A 22,600-nucleotide genomic window follows, 5' to 3' on the forward strand; every position below is an offset into this window, starting at 1 on the left:
TGAAATTTCATGATTACTAGCAAAATGGAGAAAGCTAATGATGTCGTAAAAAAATGATAATCCTGGACAATCGGTGGGGCAATGTGAGGGAGAGTAGTCTACAGAGGAGAAGGGTATGGATTGACATTAGGCCACCCAAAATGTCCCCTACAATTCATAAAACTTGACAAGAACTGACATCTGCCAACTGAGATTAACTCCCAAGAACTGTTTATAAGTGTTCCTTATTTCATGAGTGTAATCAATATCAAAATAGTAACAAGGAACATGACACGTAAGGTTGAATCAGATTATGTTTAAGACTGTATCAGATTTTCCGTTCACTTTATGCTGAACATATATTCATGTTCAATATTTCAATGCTGAGGCTATGGTCCTCATTCTGAGAAAATGATTCACAAAGGCCTCAGAAACTTGGAGATGACTCAGTAAATTGGTGTTTTGTACAAAGCAGAAAGAGAGGACAAGATTTTCAGTTCCAAATTAGGAATTACAAGAACCAGATGTACCTCTTGTTTGTGTGCATCTGGAGTTTGATTTATTCATGTATAGTTCATTCCTGATTATAACTGTTATGAACATTTCAAGTGAACATGAAAAATTGGAAGTAGTAGTCCTAAATAAATGTATGCTATGATTGTTTTATGAGAGCAGAAGTACAGTAGAGTCTCACTTATCCAACACTCACTTATCCAACGTTCTGGATTATCCAATGCATTTTTGTAGTCAATGTTTTCAATACATCGTGATATTTTGGTGCTAAATTTATAAATACAGTAATTACTACATAGCATTACTGCATATTGAACTACTTTTTCTGTCAAATTTGTTGTATAAAATGATGTTTTGGTGCTTAATTTGTAAAATCATAACCTAATTTGATGTTTAATAGGCTTTTCCTTAATCCCTCCTTATTATCCAACATATTCGCTTATCCAACATTCTGCCGGCCCGTTTATGTTGGATAAGTGAGACTCTACTGTATAGAGATTTAAAATATATATATATATTAAAGGGCACAAAGGGCATGGTTTAGAAATTGTAATTCAAATTATTTTACTGGATGCTTCCATACAGCCCACAAATCTGCACCAAAGCTTTGATGCAGATTCCCATCCCCAATCCCACCAGAAAACCAGGGATTTCCCCAGGTGAGGGTGGGGGTTGCATGCCATCTTGATTACAACTGAGATGGCATGGAGCCACCCCAAAGCCCTGCAAATTTCCCCATAAAATTAAAATAAAGCTTGCCTGGCTGCCATAATGTTCCACCTCGCGCCCTCCTGGTACGAGGAAATGATGCAACAGGAGGGTTGGCAAGGATGAAAATCCTCTGCTCCCGATCACCTGGCGCATCATTTCTTCATGCGAGGAGGGACATTATGGTGACCAGGTAGGTTTTATTTTATTTTTATGGGGACATTGGGGGAGAGGGTGGGTGCCCTCTTGGTTTTTTGGGCTAAGAGGGCTGTGTGGATTGGGCCCAGGAATCACGTGATGCGGTCCCTGTGGCCTGTCCACACAGGGCCCACACCTGGTAGGACCAGGATCTTACCATAAGATTTGAATCTTGCCAGGTGTGTAATTAATTTGGAACAAACCAGGGAAACTCTGCTCCAAATTCATTCAGTTTTACCAGAGGCGTCATTTGGATACCTCTGATAAAACCAAGACAGGACCTGCTTTTTGGACGTGTCTGGATGGGGCCATTGCCATTTCGAACTTGTGGGACCATTAGAAATTGAGATGGACATTCTCAAAGTGTGATGCACAAAACACATTGAATTATATATTTACACTGATTCGAAAACAAGTTCAATGAATTAAATTACTTTTAGTAATTCAAAAGTAGAGATCTGATTAAGATAATTCACTCTTCTTCCAGTTTATGTAATTTACCAATAATACCAATCATCCATTACTGAAATAATCTCAACATAATCTCAAAATACTGTAACTGAAATCTCCAATATTCAAAATATATGTTTGGCAAAACAAATTAGTCACAGAAAATTCAAACAGACACAATATTTTTTCCCAAAAGACTTTGTTTTCCACACCTTTTCCCAATTGTTTCAGTCTAGATACTGTAAGTCAGCATGCAGAAACGTGTATATAAATCAGTCCCACCAAATGAGTTTTAGAATTTCAAAAATGTTATGGTAAGAATATTTCTCTAAATCACTTGAAACCTCTTTTTAAAAGAACAAACTGGTATGCCATTTACCACTGACTACAGCTGCTAGTTTTTAAAATTATCCTATCTAAATTGCTTGTGTAGTAATAACTAGGTTTCTATTACAGGCAAGAGAACATGGGGATGAGAAAACAACATGGGTGGCCAGGATGTTAGAATTTTCCCATCCTCCATATTCTGTTTTCATACGTTTATGTTAATACAAAAATATTCTCTCGCTTTTCAGCAAACAATTAAATTATATATAAAGAATACAGTGGGACAATTGGAAGTGAACATTTATAGGCTTACTCTGCATATTGTTTTCCCATCTTTGATACTTGGCTAGAACTAATGGCTTTGGCAGATGTTTCGACAATAGTAGAATTAAAAACATAATGTGTATGACTGTACTGTGTATGACTGGACACACCATTGTGCATCTTTTTTGTTCTTGTTTTTATAGAAAAACCATTATGCTATTATTGATAATTAAGCCAATTAAGCCAGATATAAAATATTCAATCTCAGAGCTATATAATTTTATTAACAGCAGAGCAGGCAACAGAACAACAACCTTAGTCATAGTTTGGCCCAGCTCACAACGTCTGGCGGGCCTGTTTTTTGCTAGAAGGTTTGCCAAAGGCTTTTGTTGAGCTATTAATTTTTCCGTTTTCAATGTACTTGCTGGTTCAGTATCTGATCTCTTTTAGCACAGAAAAGAGATTCCCCATCACTCATTTGTTAAGCTTTTGTCACTGTTATTCTGTTGTTCCACCATTTTTTAGTTGAGACTAATCACTTTTATGTATTTCCTTTAAGCGGAGTATATATGGTATATGCATCATGTACTTAATAACAATACCTGAGATGATTTAACAGTAGATCGATAAAATGTGAGACAGTTATGTTTTTATCTTGTTTCTGCCATGATGCTCAGTAGTTTGCTTTGACAAAGAGTGCACCCACACTGTTGAATTAATGCCATTTGACACCACTTTAATTGCTGTGGCTCAATACTGTTGAAACTTAGGAATTTGAGGTTGGTGAGGCACCTGCACTCTTTGGCAGAAAAGGTGAAAGGCCTTGTAAAATTACATTTTCCGTGATTCTATAGCAGTGATTCCCAAAGTGGGTGCTACCGCCCCTCGGTGGGCGCTGGAGCGATCCAGGGGGGCGGTGATGGCACCTGTTAGAACATGGGGGCGGGGCCAGAGGAGGGGGCCTCTTCCCAAGTGCCGGAGACAGGGCTGAGCACCCGAGGCGCTTTTAGGAGACACAGGGGGCGGAGCTAGAGGAGTGGGCATGGCTTCTCCCCAAGACAGGGCTGAGAATCTATACCTCTCCTGAGGCGCTTGTTGGGACACCGAGGGCGGAGCTAGGGAAGGGGGTGGGGCCTCCTTCCAAGAGCCCGAGACAGGGCTGAGCCTCTATACCTCCCCTGAGAGGCCTTTTAGGACTAAAGGGCGGGGCTAGGGGTGGGGGTGGGGCCTCTTCCCAAGAGCGCGAGACAGGGCTGAGTGGGGTATAGAGGTTCAGCCCCGTCAGGCACTTGGGAAGTGGCCCCTCCCCCTCCTCTAGCCCCGCCCCTGAGTCCTGGACAGGGATAGAAGCTCAGCCCTGCCTCAGAGCTCGTAACTCCGCCCATCCCAGTCCTGGCCACCCATTTGTGGCCCCGCCCACCTTCCCCTCGCAGCCCTGCATCTTGAACTAGGGGAGGGGCTCAGCCCCGCCCTCTTGAGGAGGAGCCATGCCCACCCCTCTAAGCCATGCCCCTTTCCATGGGGGGCGCTGAGTCATATTTTTTCTGGAAAGGGGGCGGTAGGCCAAATAAGTTTGGGAACCACTGTTCTATAGCACTGAGACACTAATTCTATAGTGTAGAGACACCCTAAGTTTTGACTCAATCTGGAAGCTGCTGTTCAGCAAGAACATTGCAATGAATCAGTACTGTGTCCCTAGTATGTACATACGTAATACAAGTGGGAAAAGATCTTGATAAAGGTGTTGATTTAATGCTTTGAAGTGGAATTACTGGAGTTATAGTTCCCTCCTATTGCATTCTAAAGCTTGCATTCTCCGTATGTGATCATGTTGCTTCAAATGGTGTATGGTGATTCCATGGATTTTTATAGAATTTCAGGCAAGGAATGCTCAAATGGTTTCTATAGTTCCTTCTTCTGATATATAGCCTGAAGTACCCAGACATCTCCGATCCAAGAACTAACCAGGGCTGACTCTGCTTAGCTTCCAAAATTGGATAGACTGTAATGAAACTGTTGCATCATCCTGTACTTTACTTAGAAGCAAGTTGTAGTTTTCTTCTCTGAGCTGTGTTCCAAATTGAAGAACAAATTCATAACAATTGTAGCTAAAGGATTGATATTTCTTAACCACTGTGATAGTACTTCCTATTCCAGCAATATTCCGCTTACATTTTGTTTGTTTGACTATTTGGTTATTATAAGGTTGTCATTACTTTTCACTTTTATGTATTGCAGATATCGTACAAGTTTCAGGCCTAAATATGTAATAAAGTACAAGACAGTAACTGAATTAGAATGGAGATGTTGCCCTGGACACATGGGGGTTGATTGCAAAGAAGCTGTACCACAAAAGCCAAAACCAGTAGTTTTCCCAGCAGACTTACCACATGATATCAAGAGAAATTCAGGTAACCTTTACTTTGAATTTTGTTATATTTGATCCTGCCTAGGACAGGTTGAGCATCCCTTATCCATAATTCTGAACTCCAAATTACTCCAAAATCCAAAATTATTCCCATGGGAACAGTGACACCTTTGCTTGCAGGGGTTAGGTTCCAGGACCACCTGCAATAAGTGAAAGTCCACGAAGTAGGGACACTATATTTATGTTAATATTTAAACATTATTTTAGTAGTTATACACTATTTTTAGTCTTTATCAACCAATCGTGTGTTGATAAATCACCTCCTTTTTCTCCTATTGCCGCTTGGGCTCCTTTTCTCTCCCTTTGGCTTCTCCTTCCTCCCTTCCTTAGGCTGTAAATCATATTTTTTATGATTTATAAGTCTTTTAGAGTATATTGAAAAACCATGTACAGTAGAGTCTCACTTATCCAAGCTAAACGGGTTGGCAGAAACTTGGATAAGCAAATATCTTGGATAATAAGGAGAGATTAAGGAAAAGCCTATTAAACATCAAATTAGGTTATGATTTTACAAATTAAGCACCAAAACATCATGTTATACAACAAATTTGACAGAAAAAGTAGTTTAATACGCAGTAATGTTAGGTTGTAATTACTGTATTTACGAATTTAGCACCCAAATATCACGATATATTGAAAACATTGACTACAAAAATGGCTTGGATAATCCAGAGGCTTGGATAAGCGAGGCTTGGATAAGTGAGACTCTACTGTAACAGCAAATCTGCAAAAAGTGAACTGCGAAGTAATGAGGGAACAATGTACACAGACTTTGTTTTATATACAAAATATTGTGTATAAAATGGCTTTAAAGTTATGTGTACAAGGTCTGAATGAAACATAAATGGCTTCTCTGTTAAAACTTGAGTCCCATTTGCAAGATATTTCATGGTGTGTATATCCAGATAAAAATGTTCCAAAATCGGGGGGGGGGGGGGGGAATCCAAAACACTTCTGATGCAATGCACTTCAGATAAGGGATACTTAACTTGTTCCTCTCTTGTTGCTGTGTTTTTATACTTTTCTACCTTCAGAGAGCTTAATAATGCCTATATTCATTCATCGCCCTCAGAATTTAGCAGTAGTGGGTCAAGACAGGGATGGTCTGTCTCTCACAGAGTTAGGAGTTAGGCCCAGGCTGTGGCGCAAGCTGAAGTGCAGCCAGCTGAGACCAATCACTCTGATCAAGAGGTCATGAGTTCGAGGCCAGCTCGGAGCCTGCATTTGTCGTGTCTTTGTTCTATGTCAAGGCATTGAATGTTTGCCTATATGTGTAATGTGATCCTCCCTGAGTCCCCTTCGGGGTGAGAAGGGCGGAATATAAATGCTGTAAATAATAATAATATTATTCCACTGCATGGAAAGTTCCTTGACAAAATTGAAGGAAAAGTTGATAAGGAGAAGACCTGGCTCTGGCTCACGAATGGGACCCTGAAGAAGGAGACAGAAGGCCTGATCCTTGCAGCCCAGGAGCAAGCCATCAGAACAAATGCAATTAAGGCCAAGATTGAAAAATCAGCTGATGACCCAAAATGCAGACTGTGCAAGGAAACCGACGAAACCATTGATCATATCCTCAGCTGCTGTAAGAAAATCGCACAGACAGACTACAAACAGAGGCACAACTATGTGGCCCAAATGATTCATTGGAACTTATGCCTCAAGTACCACCTCCCAGCAGCAAAGAACTGGTGGGATCACAAACCTGCAAAAGTATTGGAAAATGAACATGCAAAGATACTGTGGGACTTCCGAATCCAGACTGACAAAGTTCTGGAACACAACACACCAGACATCACAGTTGTGGAAAAGAACAAGGCTTGGATCATTGATGTTGCCATCCCAGGTGACAGTCGCATAGATGAAAAACAACAGGAAAAACTCAGCCGCTATCAGGACCTCAAGATTGAACTTCAAAGACTCTGGCAGAAACCAGTACAGGTGGTCCCGGTGGTGATGGGCACACTGGGTGCTGTGCCAAAAGATCTCAGCTGGCATTTGGAAACAATAGACATTGACAAAATCACCATCTGCCAACTGCAAAAGGCCACCCTACTGGGATCTGCACACATCATCAGAAAATACATCACACAGTCCTAGACACTTGGGAAGTGTTCGACTTGTGGTTTTGCGAAACGAAATCCAGCATATCTATCTTGTTTGCTGTGCCATACAACGTCGTTGTGTTGATAATAATAATAATAATAGGAAGGATCCATTGGATAGTAGTGACTATCTAAGCACTATTACTATTTAAATACTTTCTTGTGTAGGTGCTCTTGCAGTTCCCAGTTCCCTGTGCTTACCTGTACTCTGAATGACAGCTTGAGCCATTACTGGGGTTCAGTATTCTGAAAATATCATCAAAATTACAACTTTATACTGTTTCCATTCTAAAAGAGGACTGGGGAACATGTGGCCTTAAGAAGAAAGATGGGTATGGGGACTGAACCCTTGGTATTCCCAGGATTACCCAGGGATCAGTCCCCATAGGGCGCTATATTCCATCAGATTCGGGACTTTCAGGAAGGCCCAGGTTTAATGGAGTATCAAAGTAATTTGACACAAAGAATAATTTACCTGCTTTGTCTCGAGTTACTTCACTTTTACCTGAGGCGTCATTTAGACCCCTCAGGTAAAAATCCAACAGTGTCCGTGATATGGTCCCTGTCTGGAATGGCCCAGAGTGTGGGAAACCAAGATTATTGGGATTCCCATCTGCTTATAGTTAAAAAGTGCTATTTGCAAATTGTCATTACGTTATGCAAATTATTTAAATGATTAAAATTCTTTTCCCTCCTTTTCTATCCACAGACTCTAATCCAAAACAAGAACAACAGGATGCACAGGATAAAAAAATTCAGTTCCTTGAGGATGAATTGTTTCGACTTACCCAGACAGTACTAGAACTTCAATCTTCCTTAACAGGTGTGAATGAAAACCTGAAGCTTTCTGTGCAAGAAGATGCAAGTCGCATGCTTGTCTCATGGCTAAACAATCTTCATGACCATCCAGGGCCTGACAATCCAAGTGAAGGTGACACAGAGGATAGTCATTTGTCTAGAAATAAAGACCAAAGTGGATCTGGAAAAGATCATGAGAAATCTGAAGAAACTGAAGATAATGATAATTTGAAGGCCAGAAATGAAAAGCTGGAAGAACTGAACGAGAAGGTAAATGTCTATGAAGGACAACTGAAACAGCTCCAAGAAGCTGCTCAAGGCCCAACCATAACTATGCCTAGCAGCCAGTTGTATCAAACATATATCGATGCCAAGTTTGAAGCCCTGAGACAGGAACTGTTAGAAGGGTTTGAGAAGAAAATGGCAGATCTGAAAAATTCTTGTGAGTACAAACTGATGGATCTTCAGCAACATTGTGATGATCATGAAGCCAGCTGCTCAGGACTGAGAGAACTTATTGGAGAAAAAGAAAAGGAACTGAAAAAAGAAATGAAATATTTTCAGAGTCTCATTCAATTGCCATCAAACCAGTCATTGTGTTGCAAGAATGTTAAAGGTGATGAATTTGTACAACAGATAAACCATTTGAATGAAAAGATTGACAGAATTGCAGAAGCAAACCAAATTTTAAATGCCAGGATGGATAATGAAATAAAGCATATTTCCAGTCCATATTCAGAAGGCAACTTTGACGCAAAATGGGAGGAAGTGGAAGCAAGACTTAACGTTACAGAAAAAAATGCTGAAGAACACTGTTTTTACATTGAGGAAACTCTTCGTGGTGTTATAGCGACTGAAGTAGATGAAGTGAAGGACTTATTTGACAAAAAACTTCAGGCGTTGGAAAATAGACTTGGTGCTACTTTTCTAGATATTGTTAACGACACAAATCAAGATGAAATATATACTGGTCAAGGACCAATTTTACACAGCAGTTCAGGGTCTAGAAATGAGCAGCTTGCATTAGAGGTCACAGTCATAAAGAACAAACTACAGGATGTTGAAAATCTATGCCAGCAAAAGTGCCAGTTTGTACCACAGAATATGGAAGGCCTCCGTGAAGACATAGAAAACTGTAACAGTAAATATGACTTCTTGTTTCTAAAGACGGAGAACAATCAGGGTCTCTTAAAGTCTTTAAATAACTCTCTAAATGAGAAATTTGATTTATTTAAAGGCAGCCAACGTGATATTCAGAAACTTCAGAAGGACTTACGAATAGTCCGTTATGGTCTAAATGTGGTTGACAGAGATGTGAAAGCCCTTCAAGGTGGTTTGAACAGCTGCAAAGAACAGCTTCTGGGTATCAATTCTACTTGTGAAAAGACACAGCTTGGTGTATTCAGAAAGATAGATGAAATACAGAAAACAGTAGGCAATCAAACTATTTATCAAAGTGATGACTGTTGTAATGATCTGAAGGAGAAGATGGAACAGTTAAATGAGAAAGGGTTTTATAACCTCAACAAATGTAAGAATAAGTTTCCAGGCATCACAGACATGGAGAGAAGAGTGTCCCATGTTGAGAAAACTTGCAACAAATTAGATTCAGTGTCTAGCAGCCTTCAAAGAATAAAGGAAGGATTGAATAAACATATCTCCAGTCTTTGGAACTGCGTCAATAAGATGAACAAAACCATCGCAGTCCATTCTAATGATATTTTCCTTCTCAAGAATTCTACCCAACATTTCCATAGCCAGATCCACAGGTTTGCTGTTGACCTTCATGACTTGATGAGAACGCATCCTTCTTCGTGTAAGTTACTCTGTCTCTTTTGATATGCCAACATTTAATTTAAAATATTTAAAATAATTGGGGAGAACAATTATTTTATGTTTTCACTTACTACTTTTTTCTTTCTTAATGGTCTTGTTTTTTCTTTGATTACTTTTAAATGTATGAAATTGTGCTATTTAATGTTTAATTTATATATTTAAACAATTAAATTTTGAGCCAAATCTAGTAAAGTTTTAGTGTATACAGTATGGTAGGTAAAGGTAAAGGTTTCCCCTGACGTTAAGTCCAGTCATGTCTGACTCTGGGGTGTGGTGCTCATCTCCATTTCTAAGCCGAAGAGCCGGCGTTGTCCGTAGACACCTCCAAGGTCATGTGCCCGGCATGACTGCATGGAGCGCCATTACCTTTTCGCCGGAGCAGTACCTATTGATCTACTCACATTGGCATGTTTTCGAACTGCTAGGTTGGCAGGAGCTGGAGCTAACAGCAGGCGCTCCCGCTGCTCCCGGGGCTTGAACCTGAGACCTTTCGGTCTGCAGCTCAGTGTTTTAACGCACTTTGCCACCAGGGCTCCATACAGTATGGTACCATTGCTTAAATATCTGTTACTTTATCATATTAGAAGGAGCCCCCGGTGGTGTAATGGGTTAAACCCTTGTGCCGGCAAGACTGCTGACTGACAGGTCAGCAGTTTGAATCCGGGGAGAGCAGGTGAGCACCTTCTGTCAGCCCCAGCTCCTTGTGCGGGGATATAAGAGAAGCCTCCCACAGGATGGTAAAATATCAAACATCCGGGCATCCCCTGGGCAACATCCTTGCAGACAGCCAATTCTCTCACACCAGAAGTGACTTGTAGTTTCTCAAGTCACTCCTGAAATGAAAAAAAATCATATTATAATGCTATATATTTGTGAAGTTTATACGAGTAATTTAAGGTTCAAACTATAGGACTTTGTTTTGTTTTGTTTTTAATTTTTAATTCATTTTTTTTAAAAAATAGTAGTAATAATAATAATTTTAAAAATCCATAAGGCTTTGTAACCAGATATTCTGTGAGCTATCTACTATTTCCAAAGTTGTATAAAGAGGTATCAAGTATCTTATTGAGGAAGCATTTTCTTGGAAGTGGAACAGTACCTGGATGTTGCCTAGACACAGCTTTACATTCCCCAACCCTCAAAAGCCAACAATTGTTACTGGTGTATATTCAGAAAACTTCCTCATACTACCATTTCTGTCCTACCTCCCAGTTGTCTAGTTTCTAGGCTTGGACAGGGATATTGTATCCATTTTTTGTGTCAGGAGCGACTTGAGAAACTACAAGTCATTTATGGTGTGAGATAATTGGCCGTCTGCAAGGATGTTGCCCAGGAGACGGCAGGATGTTTTCATGTTTTTACCATCCTTGTGGAAGGCTTATCTCATGTCCCCGCATGGGGAGCTGGAACTGACAGAGGGAGCTCATCCTTACTCTCCCCAAATTCGAACCAGCAATTTTCAGGTCAGCAACCCAACTATCAAGTCAGCAGTCCTGCCAGCACAAGGGTTTAACCTACTGCACCACTGGGGGCTCCTATTGTATCCATTAGATTAGTATCACTCCCAGATATTATTTACTTCAGTTCCCAGAAGGCTCAGCCAATAGGGAGCATTACTCAAGGATTCTGGGAGTTGCAGTCCAAAATACCTGGAGAGTTAGAAATTGTTTGTATAATGTAAGACTCTAGTGGGACACCACAAGAACAATAAAACAAAACCCTGTTAAGTAATATCCCCCTGTTTAATTCAAACAGGATAAAGGTGTGCTGGTTTGCAGCCAAAAATATTCTAGATTTGGCTTCAGTCTGTTCTTTAAAGAGCATGGAGCCAAGGACATTTTAAATGACTCAGCCCAAATGTATGTTGATGGATCCGTGTGTTGTGTTGACTATACATACAAACCATGGACCAAATCCTTATTTGGTCCTGATTTTCTCAAGACTTCCATTAAAGGCAAGGGCATACTTGCTATGCTTAGGGACAGCAATGGGATGTGATTCATTGCGGATATCCTCCAACAGTAGTAGAATGACAAAGCCTATGCATAACGAGAATCTTGTTTCGGGACAAAACAGTCTTGTTCTGCCCATGCACCTGTCCAGATTTTGACAACCCAAAAGTGCAAGACAGTCATCTTATGAGGATAAAATGTTCAGAATAATACCTGTGATGGGCACACAACACAATAATGGTGCCTGTATCATTATGTTCCAATTATACCATTTTTATAAGGTGACAAAATAACCCATGTGCAGTATGACATGAGGACACCATGGCAGCAATCTTTTGAGGAACATGATTCTTCCATACAGAGGTTGCCAGAGATGGGTAAAATCCAACCATACAGAATTTTCTCCTCTGCTGTTCAGTAATATATGGAGGGACCCCTTAAATGAAGAGGGGGACAACAAGCTGCTAAGAGCAGAAGAAGTCTGTGTGTGGGTTTTTTTGTATAAGAAAAGCCAAAAGACTCATCTGGTCACACATTCTCCTGACAATATTAGGTGGTAGTGCAAAGCAAGCAGGATGCAAGTGTAATCACTCACTCCTACATGTATTGCCTAGCAATGGATATACCAAGACAGACATCCTCTGATACTGGAAATTATACATAGCTATCTCAACTAGTAGTCATTGACTTCTCCTGCATGAATGAGTATAATCCTCTATTAAAGCTTCCTAAGTTGATAGACATCCCTATCTTAGCAAATCCTAGCAGTTGTGATCTATGTGAAGAAGTCCTTCTTTTATGGACCTTATCCTTATTTTTCTTTGCCTTTAATATCAAGGTTTTCTGTTTTTTCCATCCTTTAGAAAAGCAAATCTCGATACCGTGAGAGTTCGATCCCTCGTGATGTCAAAATAAGACCCTTTTAAAAGGGGGGGGGGCAGACAATCCACTCGCTTGTGGGATAAAGATGAATATGATTAGTAATGGAGAAACCAGCAAATCCAAGTACAGTGTTCCCTCACTACTTTGTGGTTCAATTTTCGTGATTCACTGTTTCACGGTTTTTCAATAAAAGACTATTACAAATCATAAAAAATTGCAAGTTACAGCCTAAGGGAGGGAGGAAGGAGAAACCAAAGGGAGAGAAAATGAGCCCAAGCGGCAACGGGAGGAGAAGGAGGCAATTTATCAACACACGATTGGTTGATAAAGACTTAAAATAGTGTATAACTACTAAAATAATGTATAAATATATAGCGTCCCTACATCGTGAATTTTCACTTATTGCGGGTGGTCCTGGAACCTAACCCCCGCGATAAGTGAGGGAACACTGTCATGAATAATGAAATATAGTGATTTGCAATGCTACAGGATTAAATGCCACGATTACATGCTGCTAACTCCAACCCAATGGGATTTTTTTCATGTCAGGAGCGACTTGAGAAACTGCAAGTCGCATCTGGTGTGAGAGAACTAGCCATTTGCAAGGACGTTGCCCAGGGGGGCTCCTAGATGTTTGATGTTTTGCCATCTTTGTGAAAGGCTTCTCTCATGTCCCTGCATGGAGAGCTGGAGTACACAAAGGGAGCTCACCCGCTCTACCTGGATTCGAACTGCCGACCTGTCAGTCAGCAGTCCTGCCAGCACAAGGATTCAATCCATTGTGCCACCAGGGGCTCCACTCCAATGGGATAAAGTCATATGTGTCCTGAATCTCCTACTATTTTTGAAGTGTGGTGACAATAACTACACAGTATACCAATTTTGGATGCACTGTAGTATATCCTCTGACTATTGTCATAGACAGTCCTGCTTAATCTTCTATCATTCTATTTTTTTCAGCTTCCTTTGAAATGTTCCACTTTCTTCTTTTCCTAATATCCCAGACCAACACTGAGTCCACTTCAGGCTTTATGCTTATTTACAGACTCTAGCTCAATTTTTCCTTATGTGATTGCTTTAATTAGATTTTGTGTTTTGGTTTAGGGAAATGGGTTTTAATTTTGCAATTACAAGTCATGAATCTTCAACAGTTTATACTAATGAAACCAGTGATTCATTAGCTGTAAGCCAATTTTATCCACCACAACTGTTTAGTTCTTATTTATTTATTTATTCATTTATCCTGTCTTTCTACCAAAAGTAGTGTTTCTCCTTTTAAAGAAAACTATTTAATACACAAACAAGCAAACAAGATTTTGGTTTTAGTTTATTTTATCTGTACTTGGCAGATCATTTTCCATAAGTGAAAGTGGTGGGTCAAGAATTTAAACCTTAAGCTTTAAGCCTGTAGATAAATTCATTTCCTCGGTTGGCATCTGACCAAGAAACAGAGAATGACGTTACTTGGCGTTTTGCCTCCTGCTGTGTCATCTTCTAAGTTGGCAATTGTAAACAAAGTATTATGAGCCCTGTTGGAAAAGATGGGACCCTGGGGATATTCTATTTTCAAATGCAACTATGATCTAAGTACTGTTTGCTTTCCAGCTGTTTTGCAGACTGTAGAGACATATGCCTCCTTTACAGTCTATCCAACACAGAGCAGTAAGAACATTGTTCTGAATATACTGGCTATAGCAGAATGACACCTGGGATTAATTTTGTTATTGGGGTTATTAACATGTGCTTTGTCTAACATAAGGTGTCTCCTTTATCATTATTCCTTAGACCAGAGCCTTTCCAGCCATTTAATATTGGTGACAGACTTTTGAGACATGTATCATTTCATGACACAGTAATTAAGCTTTATCAGCAAATCAGAGGTTCAGCCAACCCCTTATAAAATATGGGGACACATACATAAATTGTAATAACAAAATGCATGGGCACACAATATTTCTCATGACAATTCTTCATTTATATATTTTAAAATATATGATTTATTGGTTATTTCTCATAGTTTCAGAAGTTTATTCTTACATTTGCATGACACACCTACACACTACAGCTAACACATTTAACATGTCACGACACACAGTTGGAAAGCTCTGCCTTAGACCTTTTAAATCAGCAGTCCAAGATACACAACAACTCAGTACTCGAGGCCCAAAAGGCCACAACACCCATTACTGCAGAGTTTTGCTACAGGCATAGTTATCAGTACAATTCTTTTGGCTTTCTCAGTTGCCTTTAAAGGGGAGCAAGCAGCTATGTCTTTTTAAAAAACTTTGTTTCTCTAGTGAGTACAAACAATCTCATGTATGACCTTAAGATGCAGATTTAAGCCTTTGCTCCCGAGATGCTGCCGGAAATTATAATTGCCATGAATTAAGTTGTTGAATTGCAGCTCCCAGTAACCCTAATCCACATAACCAATGGAGATCAATGCTAAGAGTTGCAGTTCAACAACATTTGGAGCACTGTTTGCTTCCCATTCATGCTGTAGCTAGTAGCTACATCTTTAAAATACTGTTTAGATCTATTGTTAGCTGTAGCCTCTTAAAAAGAGTTACATTGCTGTTTTCTTTTAATTTGGCAAACTATATTGGACATGACAGGCCGGGCAATCTGTCACATGATTTTTTGAACTTAACTTTGGAACAATTAAACTTTTGATTATTTTGGCATGTTTTCTTGCTGGTTTGTTTTTTACATATAAGGATCTTACCAAGAATAGTTGCATTTATGAATGTATTAGCCCAAGAGAAGAATCCAGGAATGCATGGAAACCCCAGCTTACACACAAAAAGTGACTTGGCTGCACAGAATATGGAATTTTGTTCCTCTGAACTTTATCACAGGATTAGAATTCAGACAGCCCTCCAGATCTTCATAGATCAGAACCCCAAACATTCACTTTTTCCTCTGACTATGCTGGCTGAGGTGACTAGAATCTGAACATGTGGAAAGTAGCGTGATTCTAGCTTACTGTATTGTATTTACTCTGGCGCATTTGCCATTTCTAATTCAACAAACCAGCTTGTTTGTGAATTCAGGGCCCTTCCAGACAGGCCCAAAATGCAGGATCTGTCTTGCTTTTACCTGAAGCGTCCAAACGACACCTTGAGTGAAAGCGAATTAATCCAGATGCTAGGCCTGTGAGGATTGACTCCTGAGACTGCTTCCACAGTTCTGGGAATCATTCCCCACAGCCATCACGGTTCTTAGGGAGCCCAAAGGAACAGGAGGAAGCCCACCCCCTCCCTTCTAGCCCTTCATTTCTCCCAAAAATAGTTTTTTGTGGGGAAATGGCATCTAGCCATCCCTCAAGGGGAAGCACAGGCTTTTGGTTGGTGGTGGGAACTCGCTTCCTCACGGATTTTTCCGGTATCTGGAAGAGCCCTCAGTCTCTAGTTTGCTGGAAGAAAAGCAAGTGAGAGAAATAACTGCACCTTCTACACTGACATATAAAATCCAAAACACAACATAGGGCCCTTTTAAACTGCTATATAAAATTCAGATGATCTCCTTTGAAATGGATTACATGGCAGTGTAGACTTATATAATCCAGTTCAAAGCACATAATTTGGATTATCTGCTTTGATAATATGGATTATATGGCAGTGTAGAAGGGGCCATAGACATACAATATCCATACAGATGATGGAGCAGTTCATGGGCTTTTAAGGGCACTGTTTCTTAAAATGTAGTTCCTGACCCCAAATGGGGTACCCTTAGCTCAATGTTGGAGTCATGAAAAATTTGGCAACCTTAAAAAGTTTCTGAATGCCACCTTTTTACACAAATCGATTAGCCACAACATGCATTGTTTACAATGGACTCTGCAGAAAATGCTTCAGCTGTACTCCACAAAAAGGAAAATTAGCCTGTTTAGCAATCCTTGCAAATGCTATTTTATTTTCAGTAAATGTTTAATTTGTATACCTATTTTATGTACCTGGGATCGCATAAAAACATGTCAGGCGAAACGGGGTCCTGAGTGAAAACAGTTTAAGAACCTCTGTTGTAGGATATGGGTGCAAATTGTATGGTGTAGTTTGTTTTATGTTACTGGATAAACCTACCTAACTTTTAAGAGTCACAAGAGATGGCCTTCTCTACTATTGTGAGCTCTGTCTCAGGGCCCTTCCACACAGCCATATAACTCAGAATAGGTAAAGGTAAAGGTTTCCCCTGATGTTAAGTCCAGTTGTGACTGACTCTGGGGGTTGGTGCTCATCTCCATTTCTAAGCCGAAGAGCCGGCGTTGTCCGTAGACACCTCCAAGGTCATGTGGCCGGCATGACTGCATGGAATGCCGTTACCTTCCCGCCGGACCTGTACCTATTGATCTACAAACATTTGCATGTTTTCGAACTGCTAGGTTGGCAGAAGCTGGAGCTAACAGTGGGCGCTCACTCTGCTCCCCGGGTTTGAACCTAGGATCTTTCGGTCTGCAAGTACAGCAGCTCAGCGCTTTAACACACTGAGCCACCGGAGGCTCCATAACTCAGAATATCAAGGCAGAAAATCCCACAATTTCTGTTTTGAACTGGGTTATTTGAGTCCACACTGCCATATATTGCAGTTCAAAGCAGTTAATGTGGGAGTTTATTCAGCTGTGTCGAAGGGGCCCCAAACAGAAGAAGTCTTCCTCAGCGCTCTCCTTTCTATAGCATATTTCTATGACTTTTTTTATATAACCTGGCTTTTAACTACGAACTTGTTTGCTGCCCACAAGAGCTTTTTATTAGAGATGCTATAGTTTTATTCTGTTTTCCATGTTTTAATTATTTTTTTTACAATTTTAAAAATTGGAGCTGTTTTAATAGTATGGTTTGTTTCCTTTTCATAGTCTCCAGCATTTCACAGTACACATTATGGCCAAACAGCATCAGAGCCTAGCCAAAGCAATAAAAGTTATCAAAGATGAACAATACATGATCTAGGAGATGCTACAGCAGTTTGCTTTTGCCTGAGCCATCAGGGAAGGACAAAATTTTGCCCTCCTCTCCTTTATTTATTTATTTATTTATTTACAGTATTTATATTCCGCCCTTCTCACCCCGAAGGGGACTCAGGGCGGATCACATTATAACACACATAGGGCAAACATTCAATGCCCATAAACACATCAAACAGAGACTGAGAGACACACGCAGAGGCAAGTTAACCTTCTTCTGAGGGGATGTTCGATTCTGGCCACAGGGGGGAGCAGCTGCTTCATCATCCACACTGACGGCACTTCCTCATTCCAGGTCGTAAATTAGTTAATCTTGCCTCCCCACTTTATAAGTGGTACCTTATCTCCTACTTGATAGATGCAACTATCTTTCGGGTTGCTAGGTCAGCAACGAGCAGGGGCTATTTTTTATTTTTAATTGACGGGTGCTCACCCCGCCACGGGCTGGCCTCGAACTCGTGACCTCATGGTCAGAGTGATTTAAGGCAGCTGCTCAACAGCTGCGCCACAGCCCGGCCCCTAACTTTACTTAGTTAACTGAGTGCAAATTACTTAGACATTTGGGAAAAAAGTCAAATGACAGAGGATTAATCAGTTGGAGGAGATATGTTTTGGGTCTGCATTTTAATCTGTGCATCAAGCTGCTTTTAGGAAGATATTGGGAAGAAACTGGGATATAAACAAAATGAAACAAATTTGTAGTTGCTCTAATCATTATAGCCAATGGTAAGGGATGCCACAAATTGAAATTGATCAACATTTGGAAAACCATGCAATCCCACCCTTTTAAAGGAAATAATATGACCTTTTGCATATATTGATTACTTCATACACTAATAGATTAAAGTACTTAGGATATTCAATATGACGTTAAAGAAAAATATAAGATTTGGCTGTTTACTCAGTGCAATAATTCAACCCTCTCAGCTTCCTGCCTCACCTTGCTTTTTTTTACCTACCTCCATCTAAGCTTGGGCTCTTGGGGATGTTTTTCCCAGCCCAACCAATCTTCCATTTCCTTTTTGGCAGATATACTCAGTGATACAGAACTTGACCTTTTGTTCTTACATTCCAATATTCAGATATGAATTATGTAATGTGTTACATCAGTTGTGAATATCACATGCATGTTTTGATGGCTGCTTTTCTTGGAACCTTACATAGAAACTCCTTCAGTCATTGCTTCCATATATTTTGGACAGAAAAATGCTGATTTCTGTGCAATGGCTTGTTTTGTATGTGAGAAGTTCAGAATGACAAGTGATAATAACTTGCTTTGGTCAAGTATATATTGATATTGGAAAACTGCAAAGATTATCATGACTGCTATTTTGGCACAAATGCAATTAAAGAGTACTGTGTGTGTGTGTGTTAAATGTGTAGTCCATTGTCTTTTAAAAATTCATATAAGTGGAGAAAGAATGACATCCACTCAGATTTTCTTTTCAAAAGGAAAGCATTAATGAGCGTGACCTTCATAATGACTGCAATGAGTTTGCCTAAGTATGTGGATTTGAGTGCAAAATTTGAAGTGATAACATTCTACAGTCAGTCAAAAAATGAATGATAGAACTGGATATTAATTAGTTAATATTATAATCCATTTTATCTATACACACACTTTGCTTACTATTAATATTCAAGGAATAAGCCATTATCATGGCTTCTGTGGAAATGCAATGGCGGTTTTGTGTTATTTATATCCAGAATTTTAAAAAATCCTACAGGCTGGTGGAAGAAGTATATTATTATTACCTTTTGGAAACATGTATTTCTTTGTTCTGTGAAGGTGTTCTAAAGCTGAAGGATAGTTTGGATGTCTCTATGTTAACTAATGACATGAGAATTTTAGATGTTTTCAACTGGTTTAAGAACAATGCAATTATCTTGTGTATAGTAGAGATTGATGAGTATTCAAGTATATGTTAGTATATATACAATTATCTGTGAAAATCATAACTGATCAGACTAGGTCTGACTATGAACATCTTTATGTGTTTTCATATTGTAAGTAGGTTATTTGTTTATGTCATTTCATATTGTATCAGGAGGTTGTTTCGTCATTGAGGGAGGGAGGCCAATTCTAAGTTACTGTTTTTGTATCTTTTAATGTTTCCTAATATTTTGAATATGAATTTTCTCCATTGGATGATTATGAATGTTCTGCAGCTGATGACATTCTTGTTTAGTTCAAACTGTCATTTATATAAATTCAATTCATTAGATGAACTTTTAAAATTCTTCCTAGCATTCAAATAGATTTTTTTAAAAATTAATCCATTAAAGGTTTCTCTAGCAAATACTGATCCGTAGTGTTTTGAAGAGTTAGACATGTATTGTGGTTGCTTGGTACATGCAATCTGTTTTGAAAACAGAAGCACATGATTACAATTTTAGTTCTGCTTTTTTGTTTAGTTTTGAATTGCTTTGGAAGTACTGCTTGTTCTTCCAAGTTAAATTGGTGAGTGCAAATAATTAGAGAATTTCCTTCTCTTTTAGCTGGAAAGACATCGGTACTAGCACCAAGGAAACCTCAAAGAAAGATTCCTCTGTCACCGTCAGATCCAAGAAAGCCTCTACAGCCATCTCAATCGGAGACACACCCATCATCCTCACAGCCAAGGACTCCGCTACACCCACAGCCAGGAGAACATGGGCAACCATCGCACCCAAGAACCCCACTTCAGATTCCAGAAATAACCATGCCTGTGGAGCCCTCTCTTCCCAAAATAATCATTCCCTTACAAGGAATACCTCTTCATCCACCAGATCCTAGATGGCCACCATTACCAGGATCAAAAGCAGACTCACCTTCCTTACCCGGGAAAAGTGGGGTATTTATGGTGACTGGAGAGGCAGGTCCTCCTGGCACTATTGTAATGTCAGGAAAAGGGCGATCTAAAAGCATAAATGGCCAAGATGGCCACAGCAGCATGCCTGTTTCTGAAGGATATGCTGGAGCACCGGGTGAGCAAATCCATAATTTTCATTGGAGAGATATTTTCTTTCCTATCACTGACAAAATTAGCATGTCTTTTAAATAATGAGAACTAGTGATCAGATTTTATGCGTAGAAGAAAATTTACACTTGGGTCAAAATCAACATGTTTAATCTGGATAACAACTATAATCAGAATAAATACAGAAGAGATTGTAGCAGCCTATGACTAACACTATAAGATAGGATTTGAAAAATAGACATGAGCAAAATACATGTTTCCTTAAGCTTTCAATTCATGGCATCTATTGCTGCATAAGATTGAAATGTATCTTCATGTTCTGTTACATGGTTGGACAACTGGCAGGTCCAGAAGCCAGTTTTCTGACCCAGGATTGTCTGGAGATGCACAGATAGCTGAAAAGACAACCTGTTCTCTAAAAGCATATTGTTTTGAAAAAGCAAATGGGCATATTTTGGTTTTAATGAGTGCAAGGGATGACTTGAAATTTATTTTAGAAGTGAATTGCCATTCTTGCAGTGGGGGAAATTCCTATTTTTTTTTATATAGAAAGGAGGATGGTTAAGGGCCTTGAAGAAAAATGGTGGAAGGGTGGGCTGTATGAAGTCCTAATGGTGCACTCAGCAATTAACAGTCGCTTTCTCTGTAACTGGTTATTTAGTTTAAGAAAAACAATTTCTCTATATTGCTGAAACTGCATTATACTATAGGAGCTCTTCCCTGGCATTGAAATAATCTTTAGAGTTTAATTCCTGACGATTGTGTAAGACTGAGCTTTTCTTATCACCAATAAAAAATGGTGTATTATAACCATCCTTTCTTTTTGTGGCTTGGAGGAGAATGCCAAAGAGAATCAATCCATTGCAGTAAGTAACTGAGAATATAAATAGCCTTCATGGATTGTGATATCTGGTACTATTATTTGGCTTCCTAAGAAAAACCCTCATCTGTATAGCAGTAGTTCCTTTGTAGATTACAGATTGCCTTTGACAATGTGCAGATACCACAACCCAATTTCTTTCTCTCTTCTCTGTGATAGCACTTTAAAAAGAGGTAATTGAGAACGCTCCAGCACAGCTCTCTAAATTCTTCATTTTAGATATCAGTATTCTGGCCACTTGAAGCAGAGTGTTGCTAGAGGCTTCAAAAGGGCCACTTCAAAATTATCTGAGAGCTGCAGCAGTAGCATTGGTGCTGGAATGAATCATATTTGATGAGGGGAAGCTGGGAGTGATGAAGACATTACAAAGCGTAATGTTATCTTCTTTATACACATTCATTTTTTAGGTTATCCAAAACTACAGACAAGATCACGACATCCAACTATAACAACAAAAGGTAACTGTTGATGATGTTTTTTTCCCCACTTTTGCAAGGGCTTGTGCCCCTAACCCTCCTAAAAGTGAAATATAGTTATGACCAGGTTTTTCAATATGGCACACAGAGATCTACTGCAGTTTTCTTATCCCCATACAAGGATAGGTACAAACAAAGCTATTTAAATAAAATATAGAGCTGTTAGTTACATCAGAAGCTGTTCAAAGTAATTAACTGCTGACATGTTCCAGATCTCTTTCTCTACAGGTGACTGCTGTTATAAAATATGCAAAGAGCACACAGTGCTGCTTAGATTAATTTTAGATTGCTCATGTAGGGTTGCTTGTAGATGCATCTTGCCAGCAAAAGAATCAAATATAATTAAGACTGGAATAATAATGAGCTTCATTACGCTTTAGTACAATAGTTTGTGATCAAAGTTATCCATAATGTCAAGGGAGAATAACTGTTTATTTTAGTCTTGTCAATGACATAATAAAAATACATAGTCATTTATCAAGCTGCAAAATTGTGAAGCTAGTTTATTTAAATATCAAGAATATATTGGAGAGATTTTCCACTAAAGATTTGTTAATTCATAGGGTGGTTCCAGATGAACGGCTTCTAGTGCTCACTGTTGGAAAGCATTATACAGTAGAGTCTCACTTATCCAACACTCGCTTATCCAACGTTCTGGATTATCCAACGCATTTTTGTAGTCAATGTTTTCAATACATCGTGATATTTTGGTGATAAATTCATAAATACAGTAATTACATCATAGCATTACTGCGTACTGAACTACTTATTCTGTCAAATTTGTTGTGTAACATGATGTTTTGGTGCTTAATTTGTAAAATCATAACCTAATTTAATGTTTAATAGACTTTTCCTTAATCTCTCCTTATTACCCAACATATTCA

At 39.3% G+C, this 22,600-nt stretch overlaps 1 protein-coding gene across 1 annotated transcript in view; it reads left to right on the forward strand.

Moving 5' to 3' along the window:
- The window catches only part of emilin2 (elastin microfibril interfacer 2), a 49,637-nt gene that overhangs the window by 21,745 nt on the left and 5,292 nt on the right, over nt 1-22,600 (forward strand). The window contains exons 3-6 of the mRNA XM_016992902.2: nt 4,678-4,850; nt 7,682-9,586; nt 19,900-20,367; nt 21,648-21,698. Of these exons, the coding sequence (XP_016848391.2) occupies nt 4,678-4,850; nt 7,682-9,586; nt 19,900-20,367; nt 21,648-21,698 (2,597 nt within the window). The remainder of the gene's footprint in view (nt 1-4,677; nt 4,851-7,681; nt 9,587-19,899; nt 20,368-21,647; nt 21,699-22,600) is intronic.

The sequence above is a fragment of the Anolis carolinensis genome, chromosome 4 (assembly GCF_035594765.1).
Source record: "Anolis carolinensis isolate JA03-04 chromosome 4, rAnoCar3.1.pri, whole genome shotgun sequence".
Taxonomy (NCBI): Eukaryota; Metazoa; Chordata; class Lepidosauria; order Squamata; family Dactyloidae; genus Anolis; species Anolis carolinensis.